General features: G+C 48.2%; 9 protein-coding genes and 1 non-coding gene across 10 annotated transcripts; 3 read left to right on the top strand and 7 right to left on the bottom strand.

The window, feature by feature from the left end:
* Positions 1–2,769: 2,769 nt before the first annotated feature.
* Positions 2,770–3,536, top strand: AO090011000430 (uncharacterized protein; the record flags this gene model as incomplete). The annotated part of the gene is made up of 3 exons (XM_023232948.1): positions 2,770–2,859; positions 2,921–3,384; positions 3,524–3,536. 3 exons carry the CDS (start codon positions 2,770–2,772, stop codon positions 3,534–3,536), a joined length of 567 nt encoding a protein of 188 aa, XP_023093501.1.
* Positions 3,537–4,386: 850 nt separating this feature from the next.
* AO090011000429 (uncharacterized protein) lies at positions 4,387–4,930 on the bottom strand (the record flags this gene model as incomplete). The annotated part of the gene is made up of 2 exons (XM_023232947.1): positions 4,387–4,607; positions 4,672–4,930. The coding sequence occupies 2 exons, from the start codon at positions 4,928–4,930 to the stop codon at positions 4,387–4,389; spliced, it is 480 nt and encodes a 159-aa protein (XP_023093500.1).
* Positions 4,931–7,006: 2,076 nt separating this feature from the next.
* On the bottom strand, positions 7,007–7,523 carry AO090011000428 (SDR family NAD(P)-dependent oxidoreductase; the record flags this gene model as incomplete). Its single annotated transcript, XM_001826012.3, has 2 exons — positions 7,007–7,272; positions 7,352–7,523. 2 exons carry the CDS (start codon positions 7,521–7,523, stop codon positions 7,007–7,009), a joined length of 438 nt encoding a protein of 145 aa, XP_001826064.3.
* A 53-nt stretch (positions 7,524–7,576) lies between these two features.
* On the bottom strand, positions 7,577–8,068 carry AO090011000427 (uncharacterized protein; the record flags this gene model as incomplete). Its single annotated transcript, XM_023232945.1, has 3 exons — positions 7,577–7,633; positions 7,706–7,960; positions 8,027–8,068. 3 exons carry the CDS (start codon positions 8,066–8,068, stop codon positions 7,577–7,579), a joined length of 354 nt encoding a protein of 117 aa, XP_023093499.1.
* A 1,037-nt stretch (positions 8,069–9,105) lies between these two features.
* Positions 9,106–10,074, top strand: AO090011000425 (phytanoyl-CoA dioxygenase family protein; the record flags this gene model as incomplete). The annotated part of the gene is made up of 1 exon (XM_001826010.1): positions 9,106–10,074. One exon carries the CDS (start codon positions 9,106–9,108, stop codon positions 10,072–10,074), a length of 969 nt encoding a protein of 322 aa, XP_001826062.1.
* A 190-nt stretch (positions 10,075–10,264) lies between these two features.
* AO090011000424 (snoRNA-binding rRNA-processing protein UTP15) lies at positions 10,265–11,890 on the bottom strand (the record flags this gene model as incomplete). The annotated part of the gene is made up of 1 exon (XM_001826009.3): positions 10,265–11,890. The coding sequence occupies one exon, from the start codon at positions 11,888–11,890 to the stop codon at positions 10,265–10,267; it is 1,626 nt and encodes a 541-aa protein (XP_001826061.1).
* A 277-nt stretch (positions 11,891–12,167) lies between these two features.
* AO090011t00005 lies at positions 12,168–12,239 on the top strand. Its single transcript has one exon. It is a non-coding gene; the product is annotated as a tRNA-Ala (tRNA).
* A 1,772-nt stretch (positions 12,240–14,011) lies between these two features.
* Positions 14,012–15,328, bottom strand: AO090011000423 (putative sulfate/molybdate transporter; the record flags this gene model as incomplete). Its single annotated transcript, XM_001826008.3, has 1 exon — positions 14,012–15,328. One exon carries the CDS (start codon positions 15,326–15,328, stop codon positions 14,012–14,014), a length of 1,317 nt encoding a protein of 438 aa, XP_001826060.1.
* An 816-nt stretch (positions 15,329–16,144) lies between these two features.
* AO090011000422 (fungal specific transcription factor domain-containing protein) lies at positions 16,145–18,482 on the bottom strand (the record flags this gene model as incomplete). Its single annotated transcript, XM_023232944.1, has 2 exons — positions 16,145–16,270; positions 16,869–18,482. The coding sequence occupies 2 exons, from the start codon at positions 18,480–18,482 to the stop codon at positions 16,145–16,147; spliced, it is 1,740 nt and encodes a 579-aa protein (XP_023093498.1).
* A 1,455-nt stretch (positions 18,483–19,937) lies between these two features.
* AO090011000421 (uncharacterized protein) lies at positions 19,938–20,741 on the bottom strand (the record flags this gene model as incomplete). The annotated part of the gene is made up of 1 exon (XM_023232943.1): positions 19,938–20,741. The coding sequence occupies one exon, from the start codon at positions 20,739–20,741 to the stop codon at positions 19,938–19,940; it is 804 nt and encodes a 267-aa protein (XP_023093497.1).
* Positions 20,742–21,249: the final 508 nt, after the last annotated feature.

The raw sequence follows: 21,249 nt of genomic DNA, 5'->3' as shown, positions 1-21,249 counted from the left end.
GTCCATTACTGCACGCAAAGAGGCCTTGTTTCAGTTCGCGTGTCAGAATCACAGCCATATTTGAGCTTAGGGCGGCTGATGCGTAACGCTCTACCACGTCTTCTGCCTCATCCTCGTTAAGCAGTAGACCAACAGGCCTCCAACGTGGTGGGGCCAGAGTCTGAGGTCCAATGCTTTCTTCTGGTTGTAAGGAAATCTGCTGCTCTGGGGCAAAGTTGATCGGAGTTCGCGCATGCTCTTCCCCGCCAAATCCCACAAAGCCCCTGTGCGGAGAGCCATACGACATAAATAGAATTATGAATGGGCCAGTAACAGGCTCGAGACGTTTGAAGAGGTCTGTCCAAAGATTTTCATCCCACAATGATTGCTGTGCTTCATCTAGAAGCAGATAAGCCGGGTAGGTGAGCCACTTGCGGCCGTGTACGCCGGTCTCCTGCTCCAAATACGTGGCCCAGCCTATCCTAGTATCGCTCGTCCCCCATCCTGGAAGTGAGTAAATAGGCTTCTTCTTCCCATACCTTATGAGTAGCTCATTGGCTACAAGAGTCATCAAAGTAGTCTTTCCTGAGGCTGGGGTGCCGTTCACCCGAATTATATGGTAATGGTTAACTCGAGCGATCACTTCATCCACCAGTGTTTCTCGTGCGATCGCAAAAGGTTGTAGTTCTGTACGAGTCAACACTTAGAATGCTGTCACATATTTGTTTCAGAGTGAACTGTTTACCAAGAGGACAGACAACTCTAGATTCAGGGACAGTTGGCACAGTGATGTTCTGCGAGGGTGCTGGTTTGATAATATAGATTAGCTGCCTGTCATCAATTCATGAAAGGCGTAAAGGACTAACAAGCGCTCTGGTGCAGAAGCATTGAATGCCTGCAACGGCACACTGCGTTATTCACATTCAGATCAGACGTGAGGCTCGATCCTGATTCGCATGAGCACCTAAGATAACCATCTCTCCACGTACAAGGGCCCATAGTGACAAGGATGCGTAGTTGTGGTTGGATGGGAGAGGGTAGCGTGTTGTGTTGCTGCAGAGTTGGAGAGGGAGGTGTCAGAACTCTTGGTGAGCAAGAAGATGAAGAGGAAGGAGCCGCTGGGAAATAAGTCTCAGATGACCGGCTACGGGAAGGTGAGCTCGCAGTCATGCTGAAGCCGTAAGAATGACAACTAGCCATCTCGTTTCGTTCTGAGAGTGAGAAGCTTAGCCACAGGTGTTACTAGAACAAGAGAGGGTAGCAGTTAGCAATACTCCCAGTGCGTTACTCGGGAGACCTGGTAGTAGTCGAGCTAAATAACGTCCTTGGAGTCTTGTGATTGAAGATATCAACCGATATCGAGATATGGAGGTTTGGATATGAGGGGGTGCATGATATGTAAACGAGTCACTCATTGTCACATGCACATGATTAGGTGAATGTTACGTACTTACGGTGAAGTCGAGGTTCTGGACAAGAGCGATTTTTTTTTACCGAAACTATAGCGTTTTATATTACCCCCACGCACTTATTTAGTAACGCTCGACCTTATCAAATCTAGTATAGTATTCTATAATGTATCAAAGATTATTGATTAATTATATATCCGATAGCCAAGTTAGAGCTTTTATTATAGTCTAGTAATAATAAGAATGTATAGAGAGGATCTCAGTGCCTACAGTTTAGGGTTGTATTAGTGATGGTGGGAGATACTACCATCACTACCACTACCACTGGTAGTGGTAAATACACTACCCACAGATAAAAGTCTTTTCCAGCAGTAAAATACTGCAGAATGAGAATTATACTAGTAGCAAATACATTCAGAATCGGATTATCATCGTTAAGATAATATAGTAGAACCTTCTAAATAGACTCACCCGGCTGAAATACAGTGCGTTGATGTTGGTAAACTTGGTAATATCTTACATAAATTGTCCGGGACCGCGATTTAGCCCACCGTAATGTATCCGTCGGCAGGGATCACACTATGAAAGCTATACCTACCACTTTAACCGGGTTATAGGCCAAAGCCTATAGTGTCAAGCATTTCAGGTCAATAGCGATTCAGTAACAATTGGGCTAAGATAAAATCGAACTACTTGAGAATACTGTTTCTTCGGGCTGTGCTAAGGACCGTGTCGGAGTTGAACTAATCACTGATAATAATGAATACTTCTGGTATGTGTTGCCACTGACAGAAATAGTAAAGAGCACCTCTTTTGCGCTCCTCACCCGGTATTAAGGAGCCACATTGTTATTATTGGTGATCACTGTCCTAATGCCCGCATAGAATGAATGGATCGACAAGCATCTTGCCTTTTCGTTGGGTAGAGGATATCATTTAATATTGTTCCCATCCGGTCCAAGTTCTTCTACCTACCAATAGTTAAGTCTTGCTTTTCTCCCAAGAAGCTCAAAAGGAAAGCGATCCTTCGTGTCCGGAATGGAAATCATTCGACCTGTCGATCTAAATCATGGGGATGCAGGGGTGCCGAGCAGCTCCGAGATTGATTCTCCTTTAGTATAGACACCAGTCACTAATTTTACCTTAATAGCACACTAGTCATAAACTAAATTGCAGATCCGGGTCCCACAGTCTGTGCTCCTAGGAATGCCGATTGGAATTTCACCTCTCAGCCAGCCCCGTATCTTTGATGGGTTATCCAGCCCTGGCTGCCGTATAAAGGGGCCATGGGTTCTTGTTGATGTAACCATTATTTTCTCCACTACAAATATTAATTCTCACCCCGCTTCCTCTAGAACTCTTTCCTCCTGACTCAACTAAACATGAAGCTGTCATTTCTCTCTCTCCTTTCGGCCGCGGCCGGTGTAGCTGTTGCAGCTCCGACTGAGTCAACCAAAGACCATTCTGTTCCGGTAAGACATCTTTAGGAATCAACCGTGACGTCCTATCTTGTTACTAACCGAACTACCATAGTTCAACAATCGCGCGCTCGGTCCCCTCAAGCCCAACCCTTTCCAGGGCCTGAAATACAAGGGTGACTGGCAAGTTGGCCGGTACTCCGTGCAAGCCTCGAACATCAAGACCACCAGTGGAAACAAGCTCTTATTTTACCCAATGACCAACATCACCGACGTCGAGGTCAGGGGTTCTGTCAGTGTGGACGGGGGCAAGGATAAATTCAACGGGAAATCCGTGAAACTCGGCTGCAGCGTCAAGAATGGGAACAAGAAGCAGACGGTGCCGTGTGATATTCAGATCACCGGATCTAACCTAGTTAACCAGAAGTTCGTTTCGGTTAAGTATACCGACACCAAGGCGTTGCAGACGGTTGACCTTGACGATCTGTATCTTGTGGATGCGTTGTTCTTCCGGATCAAGTCTGCTGGAAAGGACAAGGAGCTGACGGAGGATATTACGCTTCTTGTGGATGATTTCAAGTATGCTATTGAGTCGCGCTGAGCTGGTTATCTATATACCTATGGTGACTATATCGGGCTACTCTAGTGGTAATTATTAATGTGATGGTTTTGCTGTACAACAGTTCTTGTTTATCGCTCAGGTGAATTATCATCGTAGTCTCCATTCCTGAGGTATGTCTGAGCGATAGGAGATTGTGTATTCTGGCTTGGAGTCAGTCTTGTTATAAAGTCCTAAAAGCTAGCTAAACAGACTGTAAAAACCCATTCACTCAAAGTTTTGCTTCGCTCGCTATCACCGATCCATGAGTATATTGTTTTCTAAAGCTCGAACTATTGCTCCATATCATCAACTTGATAGATGTCTGGGAGCGGTTCGCGGCTACGTCCTCTGGTTCTACTACATGGACATCGCTATTGGCATTCCACACTCTCCCACAGATACGCACGACATATGTAGGGTGACGCAGGGATAACTACTAGGGATGATAGTTTCTACAGTAGCACAAACATCCAGGCCCAAAAAAAAGAGTCGCGCTGGCTTCATACATTCGCCTCTTTTCGTTGGTTGTCGCAAAGCTGTAGAATGTTCCGCTATTTTGTGATCTCCTTACCTTCTTCATGTAATCGTATATAATTGCCACTGGGCTGCCAGCCCGTAGAACAGCACATGCGCTTAAGTTTTTCCAATGCTTCTGGAGAAGGTTTACCCTTCATATTCGACTTAGTAAACTTAAGCAAGCACTGTATTTGGAATAAAAGGCAAAGTAAAAGACAATATATATAGTAATGTTCATAGATACCAGTAAAAAGATCATGGATATCTATTCTGCGCCACTAAGCTGTTTCGGGCTTTATAAAATTTTTATTCTTCTCTATATAATGATTGACTGATTACAGAGCCTATCTCATACCGTCGCTGGGCTGCGTATAGACTCCGCCTTACAGATTTCTAATCTTTCGAAAATCACTCGAATCAATTCCTCTCCCCCGCGAGCCTCTTGCCAACTATCGGACACGCTTTCATGGGGAAAAGCCAGTGCATTTGCGCTTGCCGACGAGGACGAGTAACCACTCTCCAGTTACTTCCCGGGATTCACTGGAGGCTTCGCTTTGCTCGGCGTTGAAATCATGGAGGTGAAGCCTCTCTAGGATGTTTGCGTTCTTCTGCTCTTCATGGATTTTATCCACGGACGTTGTCAATTGGGATACCTCCAAGTCCCCCTTATCCAGGGCACGTGAGACTGTGACATTGTCAGGCTGTTTAAAAACCGAAGCTAAATCTAGTGAACATATCTGAAGGCTCACCATCATTAAGACTCCCCACCACATTCGCTGCCCCTTCAACAGTCTCAGGGTGAATCACGCGCAGAAGATCCTTCACATAGGCCACCGCAGTGATAGCTGCATAGGGCTCCCACTCCTTGTTCTGATGCCCATCAGAATAATCGCATATCCCGCGTATAACAAGGCACGGAAAGTCATTAATCAGGCCTGCAGTCTCTGTCTCGAAGCAACATACATCCCATTCGTCACGCAGTTGGTCCTGGCGCTGGGCTGAGCGCATCACTGCGCTTCCAGACGCGATGAGACCGTAGTGGACAACTGGAATATCAGATTCACGGTCAAGTCTTTTCACCAGGTATGCACGGTCCCATTTTGAGCAGTCTCCTTCGCCGGTGTGCTTGTAGCTTGAAATGAATAGATGGTCGCGGTCCTAGCCCGGGAATCGGGATGCTCTTAGGGCTGGGAGGCGAGCAAGCCTTGAGCAGACTTGACTGATGTAGTTTCCCATCTGTCCTAGCTCGGAGTCATGGTCTGATAGGAGTTTTTGCGTTGCAGTTAAAAGCAGAGAAGGCGATCGATTCAGATGGGAAGTGATATGGAACACTCCATTATCTTTGAATTTGTCCGCGTCGTAGTGTAGAACGCCTCCTGAGCCCGGGTCAGTATTGACACACTCAATAGCCAAGGCACTTCATCAATACTTCTTACCATGACTCCCCTTCGGATTACCAACAACAACATCTCCCAGTCGAATGCCATTCCACGTATTCTCAGCATCGGCGGTTCTCGGCGCTCCACCACCGACTCCAACCAGCAACCCAAACCGGATATTGGGAATGTCCTCACCATGTTCGTTGCGACATGAGAGGCGTTGTGAGGGCCGTAGAGGCCTGACCCAGGGTAACCGATCACCACATTGTGCCCGTTCTTACGGCCGAGGAGGTAACTATTATCATCCGTTGGCTTTGGTGGGAGGCTCTCGTGCTCCTCGTCTAATAGGGCTCGTGCGGCGTTCATCTCGGAGGAGACGATGCATATCCAGCCCACCGTGTATACATTATAGTTAGGGTTTTGGTGGCCATGGCTTCGTCCTACTGAATGGCGGGACCTAGATAGCGAATATAACAAGTGGGCGGCAAGCCCTCTGTGTGTGTGTGTGTGTGTGTGTCCATCAATGGGTGATGATGGTGTTTTCCATACATGAGAAACTTGGCAAAGCTATTCCCACTGTACTTATTTCAGCCGCAAGATCCCACACAATGAAGAAATTCCAAGAAGGCTAAGGTGCCATGTCTATCGCAATCGGTTCTGTCAGGTTCGATGTGACGATAACATGCCAACGGGTCGCGGGGTTCTCTAAAGTGTGGCTATGTGCAGATACCAAGTCATTTGGTGTGTGATGATACACGATGATGCTGCCAAATGATTCGCGGGCGTTGCGCGCGAGTAGATGATAAAATTCAACAGATTGACATCCTAGACCACTAGAGACAGTAGTGCATTCTCTATTGGGCGACCCCGGACCAAGCGTAGGAGTGCAAGAAACAATCTATGACATACTAAGTAGTTAATCTGTGGTTATAGCATTCAGTCCGTCACAGTATTACAGTTCTACCTCTATCTCTCAGTGGATCTCTCGATCCGTAGGCTCGGGGTATGGTGCAAGAGACGTCTAATAGCAGTTACATATCATTGAATAAAGAAACCACATAATGACCGGGGGGAGCAGGTGTAGCTTTACATACATCCCTCGATAGTACTAGGTAAGCTGTTGGGCGTATGGAGTTCAAGGCACGACCTTAGTGCCATATGGTGTTTTGGTCGAGTGAGATTGTCATAGACTACACACAAATCTAGATGAATCTAGACGATGGCTACATGTTTGGGTTCTAGACCAATGACCAATGATCAACTCTCAGCAAAATTATACGGTGGCCTTGATGCGAGAAGCTTGAAGCCGTATTAGTCGTCGTTTTTGCCTCCATTGATGCATCCGGCTTCACAGTCTGGGACATGTTGGTTGAGGGTCTTATGAATGCCTCATCTCCGGTGTCTCCCCAACGTTAAGGATCGCTGAGCAAGCTGCGTGGGCTCCCTCAATCCCTGATTGGCCAGTTATGTCATTGCAAGTACAAAGAAAAGTTTCGCCAAATATGAACAGACTATTACTATATTCTCTGTCTGAATACCAAACAGCCTTTGCATGGGTACATTCTTACAAAACAGCCATAAAGCTTTCCAAAACGCAGGCTTTGGCTCATATTATGGACGAGCGTAGTATCTTCTGCCTAAGTACATCAGAGGAGAAACAAAATGATCATAAGAAGGTTAGCTGAATAACCTCTCCGAGAAAGCTTCACAGACTGGTCCGGGGAATGGTGAGCGTTGTTCCGCTGTCGATGATAAGCGTGGCTCCATTCGTGTAACTTGCTGCTGGACTGCACAGGAACACAATCGGATCTGCAACTTCTTCGGGGGCTGCAGCTCTTTTCAATGGGGTGATTGCTTTGATAGCAGCGCCCAGTTCAGGGACTCGCTTCAAGCTAGCTTCGAACATTGGGGTTTCGGTGTAAAAGGGGGCAACGACATTAACTCGGATATGGTTCTTGATGTTGTCAATAGCTAATAGGGTGAGAACCAGCAAGTCAGCGCCCACAATCTTGGAATGGGAGGGAGAAAGGTTCCCTGGTGATCCGCTTACCTGCTGTTTTGGCTATGCCTGCTACAGCATGCTTGGACGCTGTATATGACAACATCCCGGGCGCAACCATGGTTCCATTCACAGAACTAACCACAACAATAGAGCCACGGCCGAGACTACGCGAAGTACCGTGACGGGCACTCTGGTGCATGCGAGGCTCCTGTTTAGCCATCACCGCCGAGACAGCTCGCAAGACTAACATTGTGCCTCGAGCATTGACTGCCATTATCTGATCATAGACGTCGATCTTGAGATGCTCAGTTGTCGCCCCGGAAATGCTACCTATCTATAATTTTTATCGATGTCAGTCCTCATGAATGAACATTGTCGCTCCCGTTGTTTATTCTGACTTACCCCCGCTGCATGTACACAGTAGTCAATTCTGCCAAACTCTTTCACTGCTACATCAACCATGTTGTTTACGGCAGCCTCGTCAGAAACGTCCGCCTGGACTGCTGTCGTGCGAAAATAGGAGTTAGTAGCCCATTTTTTTGTGCTCTCCTGAGCGACTAATTCAGCGCCACTGAGGTTCAAATCGGCAAGGATGACGCCTTCTACACCGGCTTGGGCGAGGGCAAAGACCGTCTCCTTGCCGATTCCTGAGGCAGCCTGCCACATATCTTGTTAGGAGAGGGGGATCATGGTTAACGCTAGGGAAGACAAGAATAAACGTACGCCTGTGACAAGAGCAATGCCGCCGTCCAGTGTAATAGCCATCACAAGGGCTGTAAGTGCGCAGAAAATCCTTGAAAGGGTAAAGAAAAGGTAGGATAGTGCTGTGAAAGATCAAGACAACTTTGCTGGGAGAGGGGAAATCGGGAAGGGGGCAGAAAGGGTATACGATATTTCAGCCAACATATAGAGTACTACTCTGAGCAGGGTTCATCAAATCCCAACCTAAGTATGCCGTCTTATTGGCTAGATCGCTAGAACAATCCTAGTAACTAGTCTTTGTTTACGTAGGCAGTGAACAAAGAAAAGGACTCGGGACTAGTACTAGTCTTTAGTAGATGCTATTGTAGAAGGGCCTTTCTTAGTGCTTACTATAATAACCCTAATGTATACCCGGCTTGGCGCTTTTCCACCTGTCCAGTGCTTAGTCTGTCTATTGTTTTTGAACCATATGGCCTACTAATATATTGTTAAATGACCCATTGCAGTAGTATAGTGCAGCGCTTTATTGTAGAATTCTAAGTCTGGTCGGAAAAGTCCGTCATTCAACGATTTTGGCATACCCAGACTGGGTAACTAATCGATCATACGGTGATCTATTCCTTCTTCCACATGAGAAACGAGGCCAGAACCTGTCCTTCTGCACAGCCAAGATCTTTATCTCCAGGTTGTAGCTCTCGGAGAACACAGTGCGGTCCATCATTTGCGGCCGCGTACACGACGACTAAACTTTCCATCCAGGAAAAGACCAAAAGGCGTATTGATTATCTCGCTGGTGGTTATCGCCAGTGGCAAGCAAACTTGTTTCTCGTATAATCCATGCTTCAAGCTCAGAGCAGACAGAATATCGAACTCTATCATTCAGTAAAACAGTAATCTTGTCAGTGTATAGTCCAATCAGCATCATGAGTACCTGAAGCTCGGCCAGCTCCGAGGCCGCGATAAGCCGATAAGACCCGCCAACAAAATAAAAACGTTCCCCGCATTTCTCGCCATTTATCCATTTATCCCACCACCAAAAACCAACCCACACTCCCAAACACCAACAACCTCCACCACAAACAAGAGAAGAAGGACGAACAATGGAAGGCCTAACCCCCACCCAACTCACCACCTTTCACGAAAAAGGCTATCTAGTCCTCCCCAACCACCTAACCACCACGGAAATCACCTCCCTCCTCACCGAAACCCACCACCTCCTCGACACCTTCCCACTGGACACACACCCCCTAACGCAATTCACAACCGGCGACGACCTGGACACCAACAGCAAACCCCACGTCGGAGACACCTACTTCCTCACCTCAGGCGACAAAATCCGATACTTCTTCGAACCCGACGCCATCTCCACCACGCCCGACCCAACCACCGGAAAGCCCACGCTCCTGAAACCCAAGCAGCAAGCCGTGAACAAGATCGGGCACTCGCTGCACAGTCTCTCGGAGCCGTTCCGGGCCGTGTCGCTGTGCGAACGTAATGCGGCGATCGCGAGGTCCTTGGGGTTTAAGGATCCCCGGGTGCTGCAGAGTATGGTGATATGTAAGCAGCCGGGGATTGGGGGGGCGGTGCCGCCGCATCGGGATTCGGAGTTTTTGTATACGGATCCGCCGAGTGCGGTGGGGTGGTGGTTTGCGTTGCAGGATGCTGGACCCGGGAATGCGACTTTGGGGATGTATCCGGGTTCCCATCGGGGGAAGGCTGGGGGGAGGATTAAGAGGAGGTTTGTGAGGAGGGTTAATGGGGAAGGGGAGGTGGTTGGGACGGAGTTTGTGGAGAATGATGGGCCCGGTTTGCCGAGGGGGAAGGAGGAGGAAGAGGAAGAGGGTCAGGGGCCTAAGGAGGAGGATGTGGAGGTTCTAGAGGTCAAGGCTGGGTCGTTGGTTTTGATTCATGGCAATGTTTTGCATAAGAGTGAGAAGAACACCAGTGAGCGGAGTCGGTTTGCGTATACGTTTCATGTTATTGAGGGCGCGGAGGGGTGGAAGTATGATGAGAGGAATTGGTTGCAGCCGCCGGAGAATGGGGAGGGCTTTTCAAAGTTGTATCAATGATTGATTCTGTGTATATATGGAGGCTTGTGTGATGGACGTCAATATTCATCAATTGCGCTAGTTACATCTATATGGCCATACAGTTGGGCGATCCCAAACCCCGAACTCCAACCAGGTATCCAGTAATGCAACAAATCTAGTCAAACATTTGCTTTTATTTTATTTCGATTCCAGTGCAGCCGTGGCTCCATTAGGCCGCCTTCAACATGTCGAGCATGCCCTTGGTCTGGCATGCTTGGTGAGCCATTTCCACTTCGTCTCGCACGCGTCGGTGCAGTCGGTCAACCATCTTATCAATCGTTGCGGATTGGCCCAAGTTTCCTGAATAAATATCGAGGACGTTCATGGCCACCTCGACGCTGAGTTTCACCAAGCGAGGCTCGCCGATGCTCTTGTTCACCCATTGCAGCACCGGCTGCAGGGTAACTTCGTCGCGGTTTTGTAAGGATGCGCGGAGAGCCGAACGGTGCCGAAGTGCGGTCAGAAGAGTAAGTTGCGCGGTCTTGTCGCCCGAAGCCAGCACTTGGTCCAGGGCGGCGGAATAGCGGGCCTTGCGAAGGTCGTGCTCCCAAGGCTGTTCCTTCTTCCGTTTGCGATCCTGGCCTTCAATGATTATGTCCACGCCCTCACCAATGAAATCACGACCACGGAAACGCTTTTCCCAACCGGAGCCCCGGAGCTTCTTTTGCTTGGCCACTTTACGGTCATGTTCCTCCAACTTGCCCTCCAGCAAGGCCTGCATTTCCTTCCTCCGCTCTTTCTCCTTGATCTTCTGCTGGCCGGAGAGACGGGTTTTGATCGACAGCAGACCGGACTGCATACCAACTGCGATGTGCTTATCCTCCTGCGCTGGTCCAGACGTAATGGCGCGGAGCGAAAGGATGGGCGAGGGGTACTTGGATCCAGAGACCATATTCCAGCCAGTCGTCTCAAACACCTTCATGTGACCGTCCAAAGCACCACTCAGCAGTCTCTCGCCATTGGAAGCCAACGCTAGCGCCGTAACAGTCTTCTGGTGGCTCTGAATCATATGCAGAGGCTTTCCGGCCACAATATCCAGCACAGCAATCTTGTTATCGGCCGCCGCAAGTACCGTAGTGCCCGTCGGCATCGGCAGGACGCTCTCAATCGGGGCAGCCATCTTGAAGGTCATCGCGGACCGACTCTCCACGCGCGGATCCCACAGGCGCACAGTACGATCATAACTACCTGACACCAGGAGTCCCGAAGACGCCAGTGACCCCGGCATGAATGCACCGCTGCGCACATAATCGGTATGGCCCACGAACGTCTTTACGCTGTTTTCGCTCGGGAGGTCCCAAAGTCGCACGGTGCGGTCGTCGCTCGCCGTGAAAAGAGATGTCGGGTCGCTGGGTGAGAACTTGCTGACCCAGACCGGCTGCTTGTGCTCCCTCCATGACTTCAAGATCGCGCGCGAGTTGACATCGAACACCTGGAGCGCACCGGTGTCGTCACCAGCAACAAACACACGGCCGTCGGGACGAACATCGGTACCGCGTACGGTATCATCGAAGCGAGTGACGGTGCGGAGGAGTTTCCGGGTGCGAATAGAGTAAATTTGGACTCGGGCACCGGTGGTCACGGTGAAGACATCGGGAGGCTGGGTGAGAGATGGGAAGGCGGAGGCGGAGGACGGAGCGGAAGGCTGTGTGATGAGATTGACAGGGCCATTGGCGGGCGAGGGGATCAGCAGAGGGTTCTTGAATGTCTTCCAATATTGCTGCTCTGGTGTCAAGCGAGTCGAGGGCAGCGCCGGGAGCTTGACCTGTTGGAGAGGGAGGACGGGGGCAGCCATGGCTGCGTAGGGGTATGTTGTAATTAATTATCGGGTATTACCGCAATGGTAGTTGACTGTAAGATCGGACAGACGTGATACGACAAAAGGCAGCTCATCCACCAGCTGCGTTGGCGGTGCAGGGCGTTTATGGGAATTTTGTGATGGTCTGGAAGATTTTCTGATAAAATCGCATCGGGAAAAGTTCTATCGGTCCCGATGGGATAAGCAATGCGCTAGTGCGTTTTTGTTACATAGTGGCTATAAGACATTAATGGCTCATTCCTTTCATCCAATTGGGGATGTGGTTTAGTGGTATAATACTCCCTTAGCATGGGAGTGGTCCGGGGTTCGATTCCCCGCGTCTCCATCTTTTTACATTTTCTCTTTTTGGCCTTACTTTCCGTCTATCATGCAATCATCTTTTTTTTTTCCTCTTCTTACCTTCTCATAGTCCAGTATTGTATCCAAGGACTTCTGATATATATTTCCCAAAGTTAAAAACCAGCTCCTATACATAGCAACAAATCCCACAACGGGCGCAGAGCTAGTCATCCTTACACTTACCACAGCTCAATCCATATATATATATAACCAATACCCACCAAAGACCTCAGAAGGAAACACAAACAAAAGTCCCACAATAACAGACCCTAACCACGGAAATCCCTTACACAGTATACTCGAAGAAATCCATTCACCCTTCTAGAACAATCGCGTCAGCCACACAAGGTGCCCAGCCCACAAAAAGAACACAAGACCACAACGTCACCACACAAACAGTAGTTCTTTGTTTGAAACGTCACATACAGTATCCCAAGCCCTAAATGACAATACGTTCTAAACACCTGGAAAATATATCACCATCGCCCAGATCATTCATAGGTGGAGATCCCGTACTAACTGATGCTGTTATGATATCATCCATCGCCACACGACCTTCCACAGGTCCATATAAGTTCATACTTTTACCCAAGGGTTCATTCAAGACTAGAAAAACAAAACCACATACACAAAATAAAAAATCACGTTCTTCTACAATTCGAACCAAAAGCTATATCTCCAAAACTCAAAATGTCGCAGTCCTACTCCAGCTCTTCTTCCTACTTCTACAGCTCTTCGAGCAGCACCGACGACGGCACCGCCGCTACCGGTCAGCGTTATGCTACGGTCTCCCAGACCGAGCCTGATGGAACCACGACTGTTCGTACCATTCGTCAGGATCTCGGCGAGCCGGATGTCGTTGATGAGAAACGGTACGACCAGACCGGTCGGCTATTGACTGCGGGGAACTCTTCGGCTGGGGGAGTGCGACGAATTACGGAATTGGATGATGAGGGGGGTGAATCTTATGATTAGGGTTGGGTTAGTTTGAACTTATATGATAGGGGGTTTAATTGAGGTTTTGGGGTGGAAATTGTCGGGGTTAAATATGGTGACTAGTTAATCTAGTTAATGATGTGCACTGTCTTGTGTTTAGGAATGAATCTTTAATATCTTTGCTAAATATGCTTAAATCACTGATTATATTTCTAGGAAGGGGAAATATGAATTCCAACTGTATTATATTGTTCTTTTATATTGATATTGTAACTCACTAGCAAGCTAAACAAAACTTCTAAAGCCAAAGACATTTAATTTGCAATCAATGGTGACCAGTATGACCCGGAATTCTCGCTTCGTCAGTGCTGCACGGGCAGAGGCATACTGGTGAAGAAATTCCCAGTGACTCTTCCTCATGCATTATATAAGGTAAGAACGTGTCAACGCTTTTATGCTCTGTACAACAGATGTGTCCGCGTTCGGGGTGTTTCGTTGGCCGAAATTTCGAGATAGAGCGGCGGAAATCAATAGCCGATGCTTCTCGTTCCAGGGAATACTGTCACGCCAAAGACCTTCGTGGTTGGCTCCCAAGAAATTACTTCAAGTTGTTCGATCTGCGTATCTTCTGGCAAAGCCAAGGCGCCATCTCCATAATTGCTGCCCTTTCAGCTCCGTCCCCGAGAGGAAGCAAAAGCAAATAACAAAACATGCCGGCTATATATCATTGGCTAGAAACGACGTCAAAACAAAAACCATCCAGTAGTAAGCTTCGTATGCAGTCATAACCAGCGTCATTGCGTGAAATTGTCAAGCGGGCGATTATTGCAATCTGACCCGACCCTCGTTCCACCGAGTTCGTACTTTTTCCCAGAGACCAGGCAGCTCATAGCCGAGGTGGCACAGAATACCAGCCAGGAATCCAATCGCATCATTCTTAAACCCAACCAACAGCCCCACGGTAACCATCATGACCGTCCATCGTCTCTTGCGGTCTGCATCACTGAGCATCGGCGAAATATCCTGTCTGGTATCACCCAAAATTCCAAAATTGGCCTTCATGATATCCCGGGCACCCGTGGTATTGAGACTCTCTCCAACGCTGACCAGCTCCAGACCCGCAGCTATCACCATTACTCCCAATAGCGCTGAAGGGAACCGTTTCAACAGGCCCACCAAGCTTTCACCGAAAAAGATACCAATCACCAACTTCAGTAAGCCTAGGAGAATCACGCTGGAGCCAGATCGTGCTCCGAATCGGTACTGGGCGGCCAGTCCGCCAGAACCGTGACAGACAGGCATGGCGCCGAACCAACACCCCACCAGGTTCATTGCGGCAACGCTGAGTCCGACAGACGTGATCGAAGGCGTACGTACATTCGGGATCAGGTCGCCCGCAAGATGTACGACGGCGACGATGGAGTTCAGCGTCGTGAGCGGAATCTGTCCGATACCCGCATCAAGAGCACCCACGGACCACTGACCGGGAGTGGGGACGACGGTGTAAGGATGCCAGAACGTGAAAGACGGCAAATCAGCTACTAGTGCACTGCGGATAATGGCAAAGATGATGCCAAGGATGAATACTGCCAGCGCATAGGGTACCTTGCGATAAACATTGGTGATGATGAGGAAGACGAACGCCGCGATGGCCCAAATCCGGTTATCCGCCCATGACGGCCCGACCCATCCCAGAGAAGACAGGATATTCCCACAAGAAGCAATAACAAGCGATAAGCCTGCCCCAACCTGGATACCCTTGATAACAGGGATAGGAATTACGTCTGCGAACCAGTGCAGTAGGCCAGTGATGCTGAATATGAAAATGATCGCGCCCACGAAGATTCCGGCAGCGGCAATGGTGCCATTGTTGAAGGATCTGGCGATTGCTACCGCAGCAATTGCTTTCATGGGCTGTACAGGAAGTGGAATCCCGAAGAATAGACCCGTCAAGATATTGAAGAGCCCTGAGAAGATGAGGGTGCTGGACAGCGAGACAGTACCGTTGATGGCCAGCGCTATGGCGATGGGGAGAAAGGTTCCGAGATCGCCGAGCGAACCCGAAATCTCCGACACATAATTGTGGCGGAATGTCTGGAGATTGTGATTTGAGATCTGACGAAAGGTCTGGGCAGTCATCTTGTCGACGGTTGTTGCTGGGAAGCCAGCTAAGAAAGGGATGGTTGAAGAGGACGGTCAGAGATGAGATGCAGATTAAATGCAGGTTCCATAAATGCAGGTATAGTCCTCAGTAGGCTAGTACGTCATGGGACAACACCCCGCATCGTTCCGCACCATGTGAGCTCAATGCCCTAATCTTATACGACTGAGCTGTTAGCTTGAAGCTAAACCAAGATTATCCTGGATGACCAAGGAAAATTTTCAATTATTCAATCGGAAGTTTAACGCGATTAGGAGCTTGGCTTGTCCCAACTGAACCGTCCCATGGGTTTCGAATTCACGGAACACACCCGTTTGACCCGGAACCGGGTCCTTATCCGACGGATATCAAATGAAGCTATAAAGGGACACCTACAGCACCATTCCTAGAAAACCTACCCGCCTTTTTTAAATTGATTTATCGCCTAAAACCTCCAGATACAGCCCTAGTGGTAATTTTAATTCGATCATTCTCAACATGTCCAACGGTTCGGCCTTCTTCCTCCCACCTGAAAAAGCCCAAGGCCTCGCCAACTACCCTCATGCACGCATTCTCCCCACAAACCCCACTTCTCGTACCATCCACGTCTCTGGTACATCATCGCGCCGCGGAGATGGGACTTGGGACGGCGTAACGGAACATGCGGATGGAACATGGACGCTGGATATTCGCCAACAGACCGCGGCAGTTCTTCGCAATATTGACACTATTATTCGCGGCGCAACAGACGGCAAAGGGAGCATTAAGAATGTGGTCGATGCAACGGTATTCTTGACTGACCTGACCGGTTGCTATCAAGGGATGAATGAAGAATGGAACAAAGTGTGGCCGAATCGCGAGGATGCGCCGGCGAGGACGACAATTGGTGTCAAGGAATTACCGAATCCGAGGTTACTGGTGGAGATCAAGTGTACGGCAATCTGTGAATGGTGAGCGAATTTCGATGTAGACTTCAGTCTATATTACCTTGGTACCTCCTCAAAATGCTGGGTGGTTCGGCTAAGGCTTAGCAACGTCTGTTACCTGGTTACTCGATGGCTCTGGGATTCTGGCTGTGCAGATAGAGAATCTTCTAGATTCCATGTATATATCTCCAAGACCGATGATCGAAAACATTAGTTATGTCATGTCATGGCTTGTAGATACTAGTAGAGACATGATCTTTTCGGCCCATCTTCCAAACGTATACAGAACGTTGATATCTGCCCGGAGTTTGAAATAGCTTCTAGAAGAATATAGGATGTTAAGAATAGTATGGTGCCGTAAATAAACGTCTATTTGCGCCACTCTTCTTAACCCACTTGTCTCCTTTCTAACTCTATGATAATCGGCGATCCAGATCAATAGATAGGCCTCACATCAGCAGAATCCAACATGAATAAACAACATTGTTACAATTCCAGCTCAGATGTAGGCAAGGGAAGGAAACCATGAGCCTAGATCCATTTCCATATCCTGAATCCTATCAGTAAACTTCAGTGCACCTTGCTTTCCAACCAGGACAAGCAGACAACTCACAAAGTCATCGGCGAGAGACCAGTTAAACTGGTTATCAAATTTTGTCAAGGTTGATTCCTCATTAATCGCTGTACTCAGTTCTATTCCTGGCTTTGAAGGGCTCAGTGTTTCAACTCTGTCTCCTAAGATCTTTGAGCACGTTTGAAGAACTGCCAATATAGTTCTACTCAACGCTTCATCAATGGGCTGACCGCACTCCATAGCCTCTATCTGTGCCAGAAAGCATGCAGACACCAGATAGCCCTTTATGTTAGTTTCGCCAGATTCAAGTCGTGCCAATGCACAGGAGACAAATTTCTCCACAGCACGCCTGGAGTCTCCGTGTGACAAAGGATATGACGTATAGGGAGCTGATACTGCAGTATTAATCTGCTCTTTAATCCGTTCAATGAGGTCATCTCCAACGACGGCAGCTGCTTGGGTAGGGACGTCCCGAAATGATGGCGAGCCTGTGAGCAGCAATGCGGTATAGTCAAGATCTTCCGATGTCGAGGTGCTGAATGGTGCTAAGATACGCATGGACACTAGGAGGGCTTCTTTATGTGAGTAATATAATTTCGGGTCAGCTTTTGCCTTTATAGCAAAGGGGTCATGAAGAGCAAGCAGGAAGCGCTGCGTCATCAAGTTGTAGAGGTTTGACTGGAAGAGAGTAGGACATTTTCCACTATTTTTAAAAGCGTCAAATAAGGCTGAGCTTTCGCGGTATATACTGATAAGGCTTTTGCTAAGCTGCAAAGCTTCATCATACGAGGTGCCTCGGCGGAAATCGTTCAGAAACTGTGCAATTTGTAGACGCACAGATAGTGATCGCCGTAAGGCTATCTGCAGAGATGTTTCGGTAAAGTCCTCGAGGGGCTTTGCCTTAGGAATAGCATCTTCCATCTGAGCATCGTCAATGTTAAGGGGAGCCTCACAATCGTAGTCATCACAACGAATTAGAGGAAGGCCTCCAGCATCCATACTAGACTGGACAACAATCTCAAGAATTGTATTCCATATTCTCCGTCTAAGCTGTGCATCGAAGAAAGAGATGCCATCGATATGACGAGGGTCAATATGGAAGCCCATATGCATAGCTGTTCGAAGGAGAGCGCCAGCTGAGATCCAGACAAGGTCACTGCTAATGTCATTTGTCTGGCGGGCCAAAAGAAGGAGACATTGTGTTTGGAGGCTAGCGATATTGAGACGGGATTTTTCAAACGGGGAGCTGAGCCACGTTTGCGCCGTATATATCCACTGTGAGGATGTAGAACGCGGAACATAGTCTTTGCCTGGGTCCCCCGACTGGCAAAAAGAGTTCCCAATCGCTAGCATTAGCAAAGTCATGATGATGAACGCCGGGCTGGCTGCCTGAGGATTTCTCCAGTACTGATCGTATTCACGTAGAAATGATGGCACATGCACGATGCGGTAGACAGATTCGAATGTACGAAGGTAGGCTTGGATAAGCCTGTCCGATGTCTGTTTCGATGGCATGTAATCCCTTAGCTCGGGGCAGATACTCTGCTGAGTTATCTCCTGTGATTTAATTGTTCTTGCAAGCTGCTTGCACCTTTCGTACAGATTTTGTATCTCAGGATTCTCAGACGCCTTTCGATGGAACATGTAAATCATTCCTTGAACCTTTTGGCCTTTAGTCTATGTCATCGCAGTTTACAAGTAGAAAGAAAGTGGTACCCTGTGCTCACATATAGATCGATGGCTGTTCCCGAAGAACCTCGTCTTCAGGAACCTTCCATTTATTGAACCGTGCTCAGGCATTCTTATGGGTGGCTGACTTGGAGCGCTATCCGGTGGTCGCAAATTGAGGGTGTCTTCAAGCTTCTTTTCTAACTGACGTACTCGATCTTCCAATGAGTGAACAGGCGACCCCGCCTGTGACTCTACCGGCACGTGGGAAGTTTTAGAATATTGACCAACTGTGGAACTCGCCAATGATGAACGAGGAGACTGGAGTGCATCTACATTTGGAAGCTCAGAAAACTGTGCATCTTGAGGGGAGATTGAGGAGTCCAATGGTAGATTGCCATTCGAAGATGACGTGGGGGCCAAATCGATGACCTGATCGTGTGTGACATTCGTTTTCCGATCAGTGTCAATGTAGTGGCAAGATCGAGGGTCAGATCGTATGCAGTTAGCACACGGGTGGTTTCTATCGCAGCTAGAGCCGAGTGAGAGCATGTCAAGCGACTCAGGGAACAACTCCAACTAACCGGACTTTTCGACGACGACATTGCTCGCAAGCGAGAGCTGGGCGTCGCCGTTTTCGCTGAGAATGCGGAACTGTGGTAGTAGTCATTGAGCCGATACGGAACACAGGTTGATGGGAGATGGAGAAGTGCCGTAGTCGCTCCTTGAGGTCTTTCTATTGAAACGTGGATGTACACACGATGTAAGACAGATGAAAAAGTGCGCCTTAAATCGTTGGTGGAGTCCTGTGACCTTCGACCTTACCCTGGTCAGCACTAGTGTTGGATCCATATCTCTGGAACCCTAATTAGTACTCTTTTGTATACTCTAAAACATGTACAATTCCCTTCGGTTTGGATAATTTTTCAAAATATATGACAGCATAAGGTGTACCTTAAGATACACTTTTTTAGTTTCTGGATAGCGGTGGTATCCCCAAAATAGACCTTAAATACGTAGAAGTAACTCGGTCAGAGCGAGTTAAACAGTAGGTTCATATCAAATGTAAGCCTTCAGCTACACCCAAGGTCACATTTTCAACAGGACAGCATAGCCTGCCTTCATCTTCGTAAGAAGAGCCAAAGAGATCACCAAGACTGGTCATGAAAATGATGATAATATAGATCAGTGCTGCTACACATAGTGCTCAGTCTACGGAGCATAGAAATTGAATTCAAAAGCTCGACAGAAAATCCCCACGGAACAAATCATCGTATCTATATCGCCTGGTTGCAAGATCAGATAATACCGCGACCACCATCAGACAAGCTCATTGCTCACTTCAGATATTACTGGGCCTTAGATACATCAAATACAAAGCCAAGGTTGCTGCTTATCTACTTATTGTATGGTATGCACACACACGACATGGCCCTTACTCTACATTAGCCAAGCCTCAACTGCCGCTTCCAGGTGTTCTTGCATCCATCCCTCTTCTAAACGAGCCGGAATGTCCAATCCGTGGGTACCTTCTCGTAGAGTCAGTATAATTTTATCAGCGCTCGGTTTTCCTTTCATGACCTCGCGTCCCTTTTCAACAAATCTCTGATTGCCTTCGGCGGGCACGATGTGATCTTGCAATCCTTGGATGATAGCAATCCCACCTCGAGGAATTTTAGCATCTAGCTGGTCTAGTCTCTCTAAGGGGTACCGCAGATCTCGGTGGTGTGAGCTCCCTATTCCTCGCTCATATAACTGGGTAAGGCGCCCGTAGTGAATCGCTGCAAGCCCCAAGTCCAACCGGTCGGGTAATAAAGCGGAAGATCTGATAGCTCCAGGTTTGACTTGGGCAAGAGTTTCGTCAATCAGCGACTCAGGGATGGGCGGATTGGTCAGTGGCACCGGATTTGGGGCACTGTAGTGCGCCGAAGCCATATCGAGACATGGATAACTTGCTGTTGCCGCTCGGATTTCATCCGGATGAGCCAGGGCTAGGCATACGCTAAGTAGACCACCCGCAGATTCGCCTGCCGTGATGATACGGTCAAGGTTTAGCTTCGTGGGGTTTACACATGACGACAGCAGCTCTTCAACTTCCGAGGAGTGGAGCCAAGTCCAGAAATCTTCGACATCTTCGAAGATGTCGAGACTCGTGGCTTCGGGAAGAAGACGGTAGTTGGCGCTTGCGATCACTGCATTATGTTTCTTGGCCAAATCAAGAAGCCATTGAGGGAACCATTCCATTGACAGTGAGTCTCCAGTTACCTTGTTCCGTTAGCTATATCCAATGTTTAATTCTGCCAGTCACAGAGTCTGGTTGGGCTTTTGGCTTACAAGACAGCCCCCGTGAAACCGGACAATGAGAGGTCGTTTCCCGGTACACTCTGTATGGGGTATGATGAAATCTGCACGGATTTCGTGATCACCCACTTTCTTGTAGTGAGACTGGACAAGGTCAAACTCGACCAGCTTTTCGTGAGATGCTATAGAGGTAGCCATGGTAATGATTTAGAGCAAAGTTTGCAGGGTACGAAGAGGAAATGCCAAAGCTAGATGGAAATGGACTTTGCTCTTGAGGTAGAAACTTCTTTAGGATTTTGGGAAGCTGTGATACAGCAAAGGTTTATATGCTTGTTCAGCTCCATAGTATATCCATCCACAATCACTGATGAGTGCAAGGCCTAGTATTGAGGTGTACTATTCGTAGGACCAATCAGAGCATGAGATCGGCCGTTTGCAATGTTTGCTAGGT

The sequence above is a fragment of the Aspergillus oryzae genome, chromosome 7 (genome assembly GCF_000184455.2).
Source record: "Aspergillus oryzae RIB40 DNA, chromosome 7".
NCBI classification, from domain to species: domain Eukaryota; kingdom Fungi; phylum Ascomycota; class Eurotiomycetes; order Eurotiales; family Aspergillaceae; genus Aspergillus; species Aspergillus oryzae.
Note: the sequence above shows the minus strand (reverse complement) of the source record. Positions and strands in the feature narration are given on the sequence as shown.